The 16,220-nt window shown below is 32.3% G+C and overlaps 2 protein-coding genes across 25 annotated transcripts in view; both read left to right on the top strand.

The window, feature by feature from the left end:
* Positions 1-16,220, top strand: part of LOC139514377 (exportin-1-like) — a 667,034-nt gene that overhangs the window by 258,068 nt on the left and 392,746 nt on the right. The gene's annotated exons all lie outside the window — the stretch shown is intronic.
* LOC139514373 (hemicentin-1-like) overlaps positions 1-16,220 on the top strand; it is an 89,605-nt gene that overhangs the window by 39,723 nt on the left and 33,662 nt on the right. For 11 of the 24 annotated variants that reach the window (XM_071303505.1, XM_071303512.1, XM_071303513.1 and 8 more), the window contains 8 exons: positions 119-424; positions 1,261-1,566; positions 2,668-2,973; positions 5,514-5,819; positions 7,440-7,745; positions 11,459-11,764; positions 12,755-13,060; positions 14,806-15,111. In XM_071303505.1, coding sequence (XP_071159606.1) covers positions 119-424; positions 1,261-1,566; positions 2,668-2,973; positions 5,514-5,819; positions 7,440-7,745; positions 11,459-11,764; positions 12,755-13,060; positions 14,806-15,111 — 2,448 coding nt within the window. The remainder of the gene's footprint in view (positions 1-118; positions 425-1,260; positions 1,567-2,667; positions 2,974-5,513; positions 5,820-7,439; positions 7,746-11,458; positions 11,765-12,754; positions 13,061-14,805; positions 15,112-16,220) is intronic. The other 13 variants (XM_071303528.1, XM_071303527.1, XM_071303526.1 and 10 more) reach the window with 9 other exon arrangements.

The following is a 16,220-nucleotide window of genomic DNA, read 5'->3' as shown; positions in this document are numbered from 1 at the left end:
AAGAGTCTATAACTGAATTTATTTTTATTTCATTGAGTCCTCTTGTATATCTCTTGAATTATTTACAATTTGAAATTGTTGAATGAAATAATAAACATGATATTATTATTTAATATAGCTGCACCCACTGTTCAAGTTCAACAACCCTCATATTCAGTCACCACTGGTGGTTCTGTGACCTTGGTATGTACTGTGACATCTAACCTTGCTGTCACTGATGTTTACTGGCAAAGAAATGTTGGTGGTAGCATATCACAAATAAGATCCACAACCAACACCAACAAATATAGTGGCAGTACTACTAGCACACCATCTCTGACTATCTTCAATGCAGACCAAAATGATGTAGCAACTTACACATGTTTTGCCACCAACAGTGTAGGAACTGGACAGAGTACAACTACTCAACTGTCTGTTACAGGAAGTAAGTGTTCTATGTATTGTAAAGTATTATTTCTTTTAATAGTTTTACTGATTTCTAACCTAGCATCAATACCTTCATTGTTAAGAGGATAAATAAGTTAAAAAATTGAAGTTTGAATAGAAATTTGAATTAAGAAAAAAGGGTGTATGTTTGAAATAATGTTTTATTTTGTTGAGTCTCCTTATGTTGTTACAATGTTAAATCATGGATTGAGATATTACAGCACATTTAATTGAGTGTGTAGAAAAGGAAGAAATTGTTGGTTTGCTTGCTTGCTACCGGAACCATGAAATCATTATAAGCTTACATTTGACCTCCCTTTGTCACTTTTTCATTTTAATCAATTTCCGCAGACATCTGTTCATTTATAATAAATTCAAAGATAATGTCTATCCTTATTATATATATAATATAAACATATATTTTAAGAATATTAATGTTGAATAAATAGATAAAATCAATGAACAGTATAAATTTTACACATGTAAATGATCAAGTTATAAATGAATAGAGTTTGATTGAAATGATATTGTCAAACAAAATCCCACCTAAAACAAGCTTGTAAGTTAGCTTATAATTGATGTAAGTTTTTAAATGATAACCTTTTTTTAAACTGACTTTGAAAAACAAGTTTTACAATATATGTATACACTGTCCCTACTTTTGATTGGTTCTCTGTTTAACTAGTGACGCTGCCCATAGAAAGGTAGAACCTAAGATAATACTGATTTCTTGGTTCAGCTAGCAAGCAAGCAAACCAAAGATTCTACCTTTACCTTCACATCCTAGTATACTGCACCTAGTGTGCTGTAACATGGTATCATTATTAATTATAGCTATACCTACTGTTACTGTTCAACAACCATCCTATTCTGTTACTACTGGTAACACTGTAACCTTGGGGTGTACTGTTACATCTAACCTTGCTGTCAATGATGTTTACTGGCAAAGAAATGTTGGTGGAAGCATAACAACAATTAGATCCACAACCAACAACAACAAATATAGTGGCAGTTCTACTGGCACACCATCTCTGACTATCTTTAATGCAGACCAAAGTGATGTAGGAACTTACACATGTTTTGCCACCAACAGTGTAGGAACTGGACAGAGTACAAATACACAACTGTCTGTTACTGGAAGTAAGTATAATGCAAATGATCTTGAAATTTTATTCTGATAGGTTATAGCTCTGATATTATTTTGATATTTTGATAATTGATCAGATGTCAATATTGCATTTGCAGAAAATATGTTTGGACTTTTGAAATGCAATTGAATACATTTTATACTATGTGTATTTCTCTATAATGTTAATATGCATGCACTATCCAAAATATAGCTTCATGGAAGTTTCATATAACAGTAAAGGGAAATGTTTCTTTTTGGTATGCAGTGTCATTTATCAGACAAATAAGCATAAGTGATGTGGTTTCAAATTTTATGATACTGTGAAGGAACTTATTCGTGGGGTACCAATTTTTCGTGGTTTTTGTGGATGACTTTATCCACGAATTTAAGTGTCCAATGAAATATAAACAACTATTGTCCAAATCAAGACATGGAAAGATCCCCATGTAGATTTGACGACTGATATGATCTAGAGAATATAGTGAATAACGCCAGTATACTTTAATAGCCGTCACAGAACTACAACTGCATCCAGGATTTCACCTATTTAATCTTTAATAACCTAAACTGTACAACTTTTGAATTTTTAATTCTCATAAAAAAACATTTTTTATTGATGAATGTCAGATTTCTGGTATTGATATGCTAGTATGATAAAGTGTTCAATTTATATCCTCATAGTTCTCGTACATATGTGAAATAATAATTTCATGCTGGACTTGATTTTGATAAGAATTATTTGACAATTCAAGATAGTTTATAGCATTTGTTTATGTTACTGATTTCTTTAGGTGACATGTTTATGGCCTAATTAATACCTTTGATGGTTTTTAATCTGTTGGTCACTTTATCTTGAATTAATTAGTGTTGTCACTACGATTTACACAGGTCAATGTTTACTTTGTAATTTCCTTCAATCCAGACTATTTGTAACCTTCGTTTCTAAAGGCTTCAATTATTCAACTTTTTCTTTTTTTTTTGGCCAGAAATTTAAAAACCCATGAACATGTAAATATTGCTCAAACCACGAAAATTGATACCCACGAATTAAAGTACTTTCACAGTAGTAGCATTTCAGTGGTACAAGAGATTTTGTAAAATTGTTTTTTCAGCTCCACCTACTGTTACTGTACAACAGCAATCATATTCCATTACAATTGGGGAATCTATCACTCTTGTTTGCACTGTAACCTCCAATCTCCCTGTCACATCAGTACAATGGGAAAGAAATATTGGTGGTTCTGTAACGACTTTAACAAGCACAACCAACACAAATAAATACAGTGGTAGTACTCCTACCACTCCATCTCTGACAATATCTAATGGAGCACAAAGTGACTCTGGAGATTATACATGTTTTGCTACCAACAGTGTCGGAACAGGACAAAGTACAGGGACCACACTGTCTGTAACAGGAAGTATGTGTAGATGTGTAGACTTTTACATATTCCTGCAGTATTTATAAAAGCTTATATCCCTGTTCCAATCACACTTGCTTTAATATTGTAGTAGCACTATTAGATCAGGCTTTTTTTTTTATGCCCCACCTACGATAGTAGAGGGGCATTATGTTTTCTGGTCTGTGCGTCCGTTCGTCCGTCCGTCTGTCTGTCCGTTCGTCCGTCTGTCCCGCTCCAGGTTAAAGTTTTTGGTCAAGGTAGTTTTTGATGAAGTTGAAGTCCAATCGACTTCAAACTTAGTACACATGTTCCCTATGATATGATCTTTCTAATTTTAGTGCCAAATTAGAGTTTTTACCCCAATTTCACGGTCCACTGAACATGGAAAATGATAGTGCGAGTGGGGCATTCGTGTACTGAGGACACATTCTTGTTTTTATCTCAACTGGCTGAAAGGTGAAGTGAGCTTATCTCATCACTTGGTGTAAACGTCATTTGTTGTCATTGCTGTCTTCGTTGGCATTTAAACCCCTACAGCGTATGGAGTAAAAAGTGCTCCCCTTGTCCTCCTGTATGTCCCAAGTACATAACTGTTCTCTAACTGTAGGTAGCCTCAACCAAATGTATGTTAAAGTTAAAATGTGGGTGGCATCACTTTTAGCGTTCTAGAATTATGCTCCTTTACAAGTGGAAAAATGACTGTACTTTACTAAAAAATAGTCTCTTAAAAATTGACACTATCTATTGAAATGGGCTCACTTATTTCTATGCTATTGTTTTTTTTTTGTACATAAAAAAAGAAATGGGCTTAAAATATATATTTACAGTTGTACAGTTTGTTAAAGATTTATTATAACTAAAATAAATGAAAATTTGTCCTTAGAAAAGGAAATGATACTAGATGATTTTCTAAGGTTTGATAAAACAATAAGGTTAAGTTGCTATGTAAAAGTTTGTTATCATCAAATAATTAGTTTTTGTCTTTATCAGAAGCGAGAATGCTTGTTTTAGTTGTAATTGATTTTTATAAACATTTATATTTGGTATGCCCTTGAACATGAGATGCACTAGAACTTTAAAATTATTCATTTGTTTTAAGGAAGGCAGTAATTTTTATTCAAATTTGCCATTTTCTATTCAAATGTTGTTATTTTCAAAGAGAGATTATAGTGAGATATCACTGATGAAAGAGCCTTTTAAATATTTAATTTTTACTTTTTCTATCTGTCACCATTATTTTAGCTGACCTGGCCTTTACTCATCACTTGGCGTCTTTGGTTCGTCATCTTTGTTTCCTGTTTTCCATTAACTTTTACCTAAATCTTCTCCTCTAATACAACTGGGCCAATAAATTTTTTAAAACCACAATATTCATTGGGGTATTTAGTTATCAAAATGTGTCCAATGACCCTACCTTCCAACTAACATGGCTCACAATAGAAGATCGTGATAAACTGCAAGTTTGTATATTATCTTGAAAACTGCTGTATCCCTATTTTAGACACTTATTATGTCTGTTTGTTTTGTTCACACATCGTTATCAATGTAATGGAATTTGATAAGACTGCCATCCAAGTGACTGATTTAGCTAGCTTTAAAATTAGTTTAATCCAACATTTTCTACAAAAGAAAATGCCTGTACAAAGTCAGGAATATGACAGTTGTAATCCATTCATTTGGTGTGTTTGATTTTTTTATTTTGCCATTTGATTAGGAACTTTCCTTTTTTAATTTTCCTCAGAGTTCGGTATTTTTGTGATTTTACTTTTTGGATAGAGAAAAGCTGACAAGTGTAGCAATGTTTAGAATATTGAATTAAATATAGAGTCCATTACTATCAAAACTTTATATTGAACTTTAAAAGGAGTTATTGTTCCAGTTTATATGGACACAGTCTTTTTATGTTTTTATTATGCCCCATTTATGGGCATTATGTTTTCTGGTCAGTTGGTCCGTCCTTTCGTCCCGCTTCAGATTAAAGTTTTTGGTTGAGGTAGTTTTTGATGAAGTTGAAGTCCAATCATCTTGAAACAAAGTACACATGTTCCCTATGACATGATCTTTGTTATTTTAAATTAGAGATTTTACCCCATTTTCACGGTCCACTCAACATGGAAAAGATTTGTGTACTATGGACACATTCTTGTTTTGTTTATTTTTATTCACTGTTTTGTCTTGTGTGAACAATTATTTTTTATGAAGTTTACAAATTGATGGTATTTATTCACTCCACAAATATGTGTCAAAACTCAGCAGTTTTTTCTAAAATTTGGAAGTTTTTGCATCTTAGGGGTCTTACAATCTTCTTTCCTTGTGATGTTTCTATAATGGAAGGACCATAAGCAGAAAGGTTTACTGTTTACAAATTTTGACTTGGATTGAGATTTGTTTCATTGACACTCATACCACATCTTCTGATATCTATTGTTAGATTGATTGATTGTTGGTTGCTTAATGTCCAGTGGCAAATATTTCATGCATATTCAGGACGACCTCTATTGTTAGAAGAAAAAGATCTGTGATATCCTCATCAATTGTGTATTTGTGTTTCATTTTAGCTGTGCCAACAGTTCAAGTTCAACAACCATCATATTCAGTCACCACTGGTAGCTCTGTAACCTTGGTGTGTACTGTGACCTCTACACTTACTGTCAATGATGTTTACTGGCAAAGAAATATTAATGGAAACATAGCACAAATTAGATCCACAACCAACACCAATAAATATAGTGGCAGCAATTCTGGCACACCATCTCTGACTATCTTTAATGCAGACCAAAGTGATGTAGGAATTTACACATGTTTTGCCACCAACAGTGTAGGAACTGGACAGAGTACAACAACTCAACTGTCTGTTACAGGAAGTAAGTAGTTTTGTTATAATGATTAATCTCACTCTTTTGATTATTATAAGAAGTTTTTATTTTCAGATAATTGATCAGTTGTCAATGTTGCATTTATAAAAAAATGTGTTTGGACTTTGTCAATTAAAAGCATGCCATGCTGTGTTTATGCCACAACACAATTGAATGGCATCCACTATCTAAATAAAGAGCTACATGGAAGTTGTCGGGAAGCTATATTACAGTGTAGTGAATTATTCCTTTTTTGTATGCAGCGTCATTTATCAGACAAATACACACTGGAGACCAAGTTTTATATTTTACACATTTTGTCACATCAGTACAATGGGAAAGAAATATTGGTGGTTCAGTAACCACTATAACAAGCACAACCAACACAAATACAGTGGTAGTACTCCTACCATTCCATCTCGGACAATATCTAATGGAGCACAAAGTGACTCAGGAGATTATACATGTTTTGCTACCAACAGTGTTGGAACAGGACAAAGTACAGCGACCACACCATCTGTAACAGGAAGTATGTGTAGATGTGCAGACTATAACATATTCCTGCAGCATTTATAATAGGCTAAAACCCATGTTCCTATCACACTTGCTTTTGTAATAGCACTATTTGATTAGGCTTTATTTTACATAGGAAAATTGAAAAATATATATAAAAATAAAGGCAACAGTAGTGTACCGCTGTTGGAAATAAAGTTTTTATAAGCTGTATAATTTCAATTTTTGTTACAAGCAAACTTATGTCAAGTTTATTAAAATCTAAACAAAACACTAGAGTTTTCAAAATCACAATACAGGACAATATACCTCATCAATTAAATTTTTCATTCTCATGCAAATTCTGCAATTCTGGGAGAACATCATTTTTAACTGTTTCAGGTTTATCTATAAATGCTTAAATCTTAAAACGGAGATTATAATTTGTCATTTACTTTGGCTTCATAGTTGTAATGCTTTTCCTACAGCTTTGTTTAGATTGAGATGAAACTAAATATGTCCATAAAGTAGCCCAGTGTATGTGGACATTGTATATCTATTTTTAGTTTATTTGTTATTCACTGCTGATATATCCTGTAAAGACATCATTGTTAAGATTTCAACAGAGATTGGGGTCTATCATTGAACTCTGTAGGCTCTACATATTAAGATATGTAGATGCTTTTTGATTCATAGATTTTAAATACTCTAATTAATTTAAAACACATTATTAAAGAAATAATTTGTTTTTCAGTGCACAAAGCCATTAAATGAAGACTGAAATAAAATTAATACCCTGATTTTGACAGTTTCAAATATACTGCATATTTTTACTTTGTAAATCAAACATATATGATTTGTAACAACAAACTCTCAGAATTTTATCAAAATCCCATGTCAAGAGGAGAATATCAAAAGATGTGGTTATAGGTAAATTAACAGTTTCTTTTTTTCCCCTTAAACTTTTATTAAGATTAATATTAAAATTATGAATGATATAAATAATGATAATGCCACATGCAGTAAAAAAGTTTGATTAAACTATTTCTATATTTGTAATTTGCTGTCTTGTTGTCTACAGTAAAGAAAAGTTGATTATAAAAAAATATTAATTACCTTGGATAAATAATGTTTCAGCACCACCTACAGTTACAGTCCTACAACCATCATATTCTATTACTGTTGGAAACTCTGTCACTCTGGAATGTACTGTTACCTCTGTACTCCCTGTAACATCAGTACAATGGCAGAGAAATGTTGGTGGTACTATTACTACCATCACATCAACAAGTAACACCAACAAATATAGTGGTAACACTGTTACCACACCATCTCTCACTATTTCTGTTACGGCCCTCAGTGACACAGGAGATTATACATGTTTCGCCACCAACAGTGTAGGAACAGGACAAAGTACAGTCACAACTCTTACTGTTACAGGAAGTATGTGAAAACACCTTCTTAGTTCCCATGTTTACTTTTATCCTTACCACTTCAATCACAACTGCCTAAACATTTGTTTTCTACTTCTGTTTTTAATTCAGAGGAATCATAAATTTACATATACTTATTTTCTTGCATTCACATTGACTTTTATCCAAGTTGTTATGTCACAGTTGCATGCTTACTTTCAGTTAATTGCATTCACCTTGCATGTCCAAAGATATCACATACATTTATTTTTTATTTAGTTTGCTTATTCCCCAGAAGCATTTCATAACATTTCATACAGGTAGAAGAGTGTTCACTTCTACACCCAAAATCATTATGTATATACTTGACTAATATCCAATTTTCAATGCTACAGTTGCATGTATACTTTTGGTTTAATGCACCCACCTTGCATGTCCCAAGCTATCACATTCATATTTCATATATGTTTAATGTTGTTTATAGAATGTAGGTTTATTTTTCTTAAATATTTGTAAACAGTTTCTGAATCTTTTAAAATGTAATTGCATCACAGATTATATGGATTGATTGATTTGCTTATATAGAGCAATTGTCAGTTAATCAATCAATCAATCAATCAGTTAAGTAATTTATTGTATTGATATTGATCATCATTGATGATTTTCAGAAATGAGTGGGTCCCACTTAAGCTGTGATTTTTTTTATTATAATGTTTTTATTTGCTATGAATTAGTTTGTAGGAACTACATATGATAAATCAGTGTTATCATATACTTAGACTAAATAACGTAATGATGTTTACTGTATGATAATAGCATTAGATTAACGTAAATTCCATATTTTTCGAATTGGTGTTTAGCGGGCTGATATGAAAATATGATCTGTAACAATATCGCATGGCATTCCCGTGATAATCGGCAAATTCCGGAAAATACAACTCAATGCGTAACCTTTTCAGTGAAAAACATTACAAAGCAGTGTACAAAACAATTATTTGGAAACTGGAAAATATATTGCGTAAAAATTAAAAAAAATTAAAAATAGAAATAAAACAAACAAATTATAAAATAAATGCCTTTTTCAAAAAGTTTCAAACATAATTTAAAACGTTACTTTAAAAAAAAAGTTGACTTTTCCAATCAGTGTTCATTATGTTTATTTTTTAATTATTTTTTTTGTCGATTCGTCCATATTTAAATGTTTTCTTTCTCTGTTGAGGCATATGATAGAAAGATTTCATATCAAATGTACTAAATTTGGGGTCCGATGTCCGTGAACTTTTCACTCTTTGAAATTCTATTTGGGAACCAAGTAAAAGGATCAATATATGAATCTGTTATTTTTCTCCATTGTTGAAGCATATGATAAAAAGATCATAACATGTAATTTTTCATATCGCATGTATTATCAGACCTTGGTCAATATCAGCCCTCTAGCCATGCGGCTCTTGGGCTGATATTGAACCTGGGGCTGATAATGCATGCGATATGAAAAATGCCATGTAATAATCTGATAATATTATCTATAATTTGCAATTACTATCAGTTTGATGACTATTTTAAGGCCCTGTCCCCTAGGTCATTGTCCAGAAACTTTGAAATAGTTAGCAATTTTACTATCAATCAGGTTGTCTTTTCCTGAATTTCGTATGAATTGACGATATATATCCTTGTGTAAACATTTATTTTATTTTGTGTAGTAAATTCCACGTTTTTTAGCTCACCTGGCCCGAAGGGCCAAGTGAGCTTTTCTCATCACTTGGCGTCCGGCGTCCGGCGTCCGGCGTCCGGCGTCCGTCGTCGTCGTCGTCGTCGTCGTCGTCCGTCGTTAACTTTTACAAAAATCTTCTCCTCTGAAACTACTGGACCAAATTAAACCAAACTTGGCCACAATCATCATTGGGGTATCTAGTTTAAAAATTGTGTCCGGTGACCCGCCCAACCAACCAAGATGGCCGCCATGGCTAAAAATAGAACATAGGGGTAAAATGCAGTTTTTGGCTTATAACTCAAAAACCAAAGCATTTAGAGAAAATCTGACATGGGGTAAAATTGTTTATCAGGTCAAGATCTATCTGCCCTGAAATTTTCAGATGAATCGGACAACCCGTTGATAGGTTGCTGCCCCTGAATTGGTAATTTTGAGAAAATTTTGCTGTTTTTGGTTATTATCTTGAATATTATTATAGATAGAGATAAACTGTGAACAACAAAAATGTTCAACAAAGTAAGATCTACAAATAAGTCAACATGACCAAAATGGTCTGTTGACCCCTTTAGAAGTTATTGCCCTTTATAGTCAATTTTTAACCATTTTTCGTAAATCTTAATTATCTTTTACAAAAATCTTCTCCTCTGAAACTACTAGACCAAATTAAACCAAACTTGGCCACAATCATCATTGGGGTACCTAGTTTAAAAATTGTGTCCGGTGATCCGGCCAACCAACCAAGATGGCCGCCATGGCTAAAAATAGAACATAGGGGTAAAATGCAGTTTTTGGCTTATCACTCAAAAAACGAAGCATTTAGAGCAAATCTGACATGTAGTAAAATTGTTTATCAGGTCAAGATCTATCTGCCCTGAAATTTTGAGATGAATCGGACAACTCGTTGATAGGTTGCTGCCCCTGAATTGGTAATTTTAAGGAAATTTTGCTGTTTTTGATTATTATCTTGAATATTATTATAGATAGAGATAAACTGTAAACAGCAAAAATGTTCAGCTAAGTTAGATCTACAAATAAGTCAACATGACCAAAATGGTCTGTTGACCCCTTTAGGAGTTATTGCCCTTTATAGTCAATTTTTAACCATTTTTCGTAAATCTTGGTTATCTTTTACAAAAATCTTCTCCTCTGAAACTACTGGACCAAATTAAACCAAACTTGGCCACAATCATCATTGGGGTATCTTGTTTAAAAATTGTGTCCGGTGACCCGGCCAACCAATCAAGATGGCCGCCATGGCTAAAAATAGAACATAGGGGTAAAATGCAGTTTTTGGCTTATCACTCAAAAACCAAAGCATTTAGAGCAAATCTGACATGTGGTCGAATTGCTTATCAGGTCAAGATCTATCTGCAACAACAAAAGAAAGAGAGTTTTTAACGACCTCAGCTGGCTATACAACCCTTGCACAATCAACTGAATTTTGCAGAAATCATTAATAGGATAGATTGCCCTTATATGATAATTTTTTATTACCTTTTTGTTTTTTTTTGGCAAAGTGGGGGGGGGGGGGGGGGGGGTTGCGCAACACCAAAACTACTTCACTCATTACTTTGCATTTCTTGTTAGATAAATTTTACAAAAATTCTCCCCTGAAACAACTGTTGAATTTAAACAAACTTGGTTTAAATCACCACTAGGATATCCAGGGACCACTGTGTATGATGACCCTGCCTGCCCACATGGCTGAAATTAAACATAGGTTTCAAATGCACTTTTTAGTATTATATCTCTGAAACTAAACGACAGTACAACAGTTGCATTTATCATGCAACAATTGTAAATAAAAATATCAGGTGAGCGACACAGGGTCCTTGGACCCTCTAGTTTTAATAATTTTCTATGATTATTTATACTGTTTTAAATTTAAAGTTTGTATGGTTGAACTTTTTATTCAGTTTGCATGTTAATTTATGTTAATTTATGAATTAACTGAGAGAAGAGGTAGAATCATTTCATACATTATGAAAATGTTTTGTTCGCATCTAATAACTTTCATTCACATCGTGTTTCAGCACCACCTACAGTTACAGTCTTACAGCCATCATATTCTATTACTGTTGGAAACTCTGTCACTCTGGAATGTACTGTTTCATCTGTCCTTCCCGTAACATCAGTTCAATGGCAGAGAAATGTTGGTGGTGTTATTACTACCATCACATCAACAAGTAACACCAACAAATATAGTGGTAACACTGTTACCACACCATCTCTCTCTATTTCTGTTACGGCCCTCAGTGACACAGGAGATTATACATGTTTCGCCACCAACAGTGTAGGAACGGGACAAAGTACAGTCACAACCCTTACTGTTACAGGAAGTATGTAAAAACACCTTCTTAGTTCCCATGTTTACTTTTATCCTTACCACTTCAATCACAACTGCCTAAACATTTGTTTTCTACTTCTTTTTTTAATTCAGAGGAATTATAAATTGACATATACTTATTTTCTTGCGTTCACATTGACTTTTATCCAATTTGTTATGTCACAGTTGCATGCTTACTTTCAGTTAAATGCATTCACCTTGCATGTCCAAAGCTATCACATACATTTATTTTTTATTTAGTTTGCTTATTCCCCAGAAGTATTTCATAACAGTTCATACAGGTAGAAGAGTGTTCACTTCTACACCCAAAACCATTATGTATATACTTATCTTCCTTTGACTAATATCTAATTTTCAATGCTACAGTTGCATGTATACTTTTAGTTTAATGCACCAACCTTGCATGTCCCAAGCTATCACATTCATATTTCATATATGTTTAATGTTGTTTATAGAATGTATGTATATTTTTCTTTAATATTTGTAAACAGTTTCTGAATTATTTTTTTTATTATAATGTCTTTATTTGCTATGAATTAGTTTGTAGGAACTACATGTGATAAATCAGTGATATTATCTATAATTTGCAATTATTATCAGTTTGATGACTATTTTCAGGCCCTGCCTCCTAGGTCATTTTCCAGAAACTTTGAAATAGTTAGCAATTTTATTATCAATCCATTTGTCTTTTCCTAAATTTCGTGTGAATTGACGAGATATATTCTTGTGTGAACATTTATTTTATTTTGTTAAGTAAATTCCACGTTGTTTTTTTTTGTTTTTTTTTTATCATTTTCTATAATTATTTATAGTGTTTTGTTATTTAAAGTTTGTATGGTTGTACTTTTTATTCAGTCTGCACGTTAATTTATCTTTATTTGTTTATTAACTGAGAGAAGTAGTAGAAAGAGGTAGAATCATTTCATCCATAATGGAAATGTTTTGTCCGCATCTAATAACTTTCATTTAAATCGTGTTTCAGCACCACCTACAGTTACAGTTCTGCACCCATCATATTCTATAACTGTTGGTGACTCTGCCACTCTGGAATGTACTGTTAACTCTGTCCTCCCTGTAACATCAGTTCAATGGCAGAGAAATGTTGGTGGTATTATCACTACCATCACATCAACAAGTAACACCAACAAATATAGTGGTAACACTGTTACCACACCATCTCTCACTATTTCTGTTACGGCCCTCAGTGACACAGGAGATTATACATGTTTCGCCACCAACAGTGTAGGAACAGGACAAAGTACAGTGACCACTCTTACTGTTACAGGAAGTATGTGAAAACACCTACTTTTCATATTTGCCTGATCACACCTGATTATTATTACATACATATATGTTATTCAATGGAATCACATTTACATATTTACCTACCTACCTGCTGTGACTTATATTTCCATTTGTACAGTCACATTTGCATTTATTCAGCATATGTTATTGTTTACCAATGCTTCTTCCCGGCCTGTCGTCCCATTCAACTGTATTATATCTTACCTCATATATGATGATGACAATTATGATATTGGCACTTGAAAAATCATATCCTTGCAGTTTTTTTACTTTTATTAAGGTTTAAATCTTTTTATCTGTTTGAAAAAGCATGTTAAGGTATGCTACTTACTGAAATCACTTATTCACCATTGTGGATAGTAAGTAAATTTTTGATTGTTGTAATCTTTTGTGAGAATACATGCTTTTAATAACTTGTCATATCAGTGAGAGGCTTAGCTAGCTATAAAACTAGCTAAAATCCACCATTTTCTACATAAGTAAATACCTCTATCAAGCCAGGAACATGGCAGTTGTTTTAAAATCATTGATGTTTTGAGATTTTTAATTTAGATTTAAGTAACCTCTCACACTTTTCGACAAAAACATGAAATTTATCTTCAGCAGGTAGTGACGTAATGTGAAAACACCAACTTTTCATATTTGCTTGATCACACCTGATTATCATTACATATATACCTGTTATTCAATGGAATCACATTTATATATTACCTACCTACCTGAAAACACTAATGTATTTTATTTTATCTTATTTTAACATCATAAATTCCTTCAATGAAACAAAGTCTTTTGTAGGTTGAAGGTCACCTATTTATTAAATTGTCATCTCTGATCTTAAATTTTCTAATTTATTTTCAATGAAGGGATTAATTGCACAACAATTTTCTTTTTTTTTATTTAAGTATTACCATTGTAATAGCGTGAATTTTGTGATTTCTATCAAATGAAATACCAACCATAATCTTTGGAATTGCCAGCCATTAAAGACTAAATAAATTTATTCATTTTTCTCCTTTTTTAATTGGACTCTAGTGGTGATAGATTGGTTTAACTCTACTTATAAATCATAACTGGGCCTTTTTATGATTTTGTTTTTGTGCGAAATCAAATGGTTTCATTGCAAATTTTTATGTCACTACAAAAAATTTAAAATATATCTATACATTAAGCACTTCCTATTAGTACCTTAATGCTTATTTTCTTTCCTTCCATACATGTAATAAGTATCACTTGTATAGAAAATCAACAGACATTTATGTAGTAGCGTTCATTATTTTATTTTGATTAATTTTATATTTTTATTATTTGATTTAATTACATTATTTTGTTTTTATTGATTCATCAAAGCAGTGCTAGTATTAAGTTTTATCATATTTAATTGTCTCTGTTTTTCATTTTTCATGTATATAGTTATATATTTATGATTTGAATGTTAGTGAAAAGGGCAGTAAAAAAAATTCTTGTAATGTTCTTCTAATAATGGTCTTCTAACTAAATCCAGCAAACTGAAAAATATTAAAGGTAACTTCGTAAACCTTGTGAGCAGTGATACTTCCTCTTATGAGTTTTTTGATAAAGAGGTTCTCTTATTAATTTGGCCCTAGAAAAACAAAATTAGACAGACCCATGTTAATTGCTTAGAATTATGGACAAGACACAACTTAAAATAATTACATTCATATAAAATTGTTTTCAGTCCTTTAAATATTTGACTTAAACTGTTTTCAGCACCACCTACAGTTACAGTCCTACAACCATCATATTCTATAACTGTTGGTGACTCTGTCACTCTGGAATGTACTGTTTCATCTGTCCTCCCTGTAACATCAGTTCAATGGCAGAGAAATGTTGGTGGTACTATTACTACCATCACATCAACAAGTAACACCAACAAATATAGTGGTAACACTGTTACCACACCATCTCTCACTATTTCTGTTACGGCCCTCAGTGACACAGGAGATTATACATGTTTCGCCACCAACAGTGTAGGAACAGGACAAAGTACAATCACCACTCTTACTGTAACAGGAAGTATGTGAAAACACCTACTTTTTATATTTGCTTGATCACACCTGATTATTATTACATATATACGTGTTATTCAATGGAATCACATTTATATATTTACCTACCTATCTGCTGTGTTCACATTGGCTTATATTTCCATGTTTACTGTCACATTGGCTTATATTTCGATCTGTACTGTCACATTGACTTATATTTCCATTTGTACTGTCACATTTGCATTTATTCAGCATATGTTATTGTTTACCAATGCTTCTCCCGGCCTGTCGTCCCATACAACTGTATTTGTATTATATATTACCTCCTATATGCTTATGACCAAATGTGATATTTATAATCTGAAAACCATATCCTTCAGGTTTATTTAACCTTTTTATTAAGGTAACTTAGATCTTTTTATCTGTTTTAAAGCATGTTGATGTATGCTACTTATTGAAGGCACTTATTGTGGATTCATTTTTTGGTGGGTATCAATTTTCATGGATTGAGTAAAACTTGAAGTTTCGTGGATATTTGATTTTGTGGTTTTGCCTATCTCTGGATGCAAAACCTATAGAAAATTTGTAATTCGTTGAACATTTGAATTGGTGTTTCAACTGTACCCACGAAACCAACAAAAATTGGTATCCAACGAATAATAATGAATCCACAGTATTCATCATTGTGGATAGTAATGTATTTGGATTTTTTTATATTTTGTGAGAATACATGTTTTGAATAACTTTTCATACAAGTGAGCGGTTCAGCTATCTATAAAACTATAATCTTTGGGATTGCCAAGCATTAAAGACTAAATAATTTTATTCATTTGTCTTTCTTCTATTGAATGAAACTTCATTGCGAAAATACCCAGAATAACAAATAGTTATTTCTGACTGAGTTTGAAGAAAAAAAGTAAATCATGTCTATTTATCATCTTGCCTACATAGAAAAGGTAGACATATAGCTATTTTGTCATCAATATTGTCAACATTTTGGGTTCAGTTTGTGGGTTAAGATTTTCTAGACAATCATTACTTTGTCAAACTTTCTTGGAAATTTTGCAAACATGGACAGAAGCTTCTTCACAGAAAACAAAAACCATCATCTCAAGCAAAGCTTGTAAAAAATTGTTT

The sequence above is a fragment of the Mytilus edulis genome, chromosome 3 (assembly GCF_963676685.1).
Source record: "Mytilus edulis chromosome 3, xbMytEdul2.2, whole genome shotgun sequence".
Lineage (NCBI taxonomy): Eukaryota > Metazoa > Mollusca > Bivalvia > Mytilida > Mytilidae > Mytilus > Mytilus edulis.
Note: the sequence above shows the minus strand (reverse complement) of the source record. Positions and strands in the feature narration are given on the sequence as shown.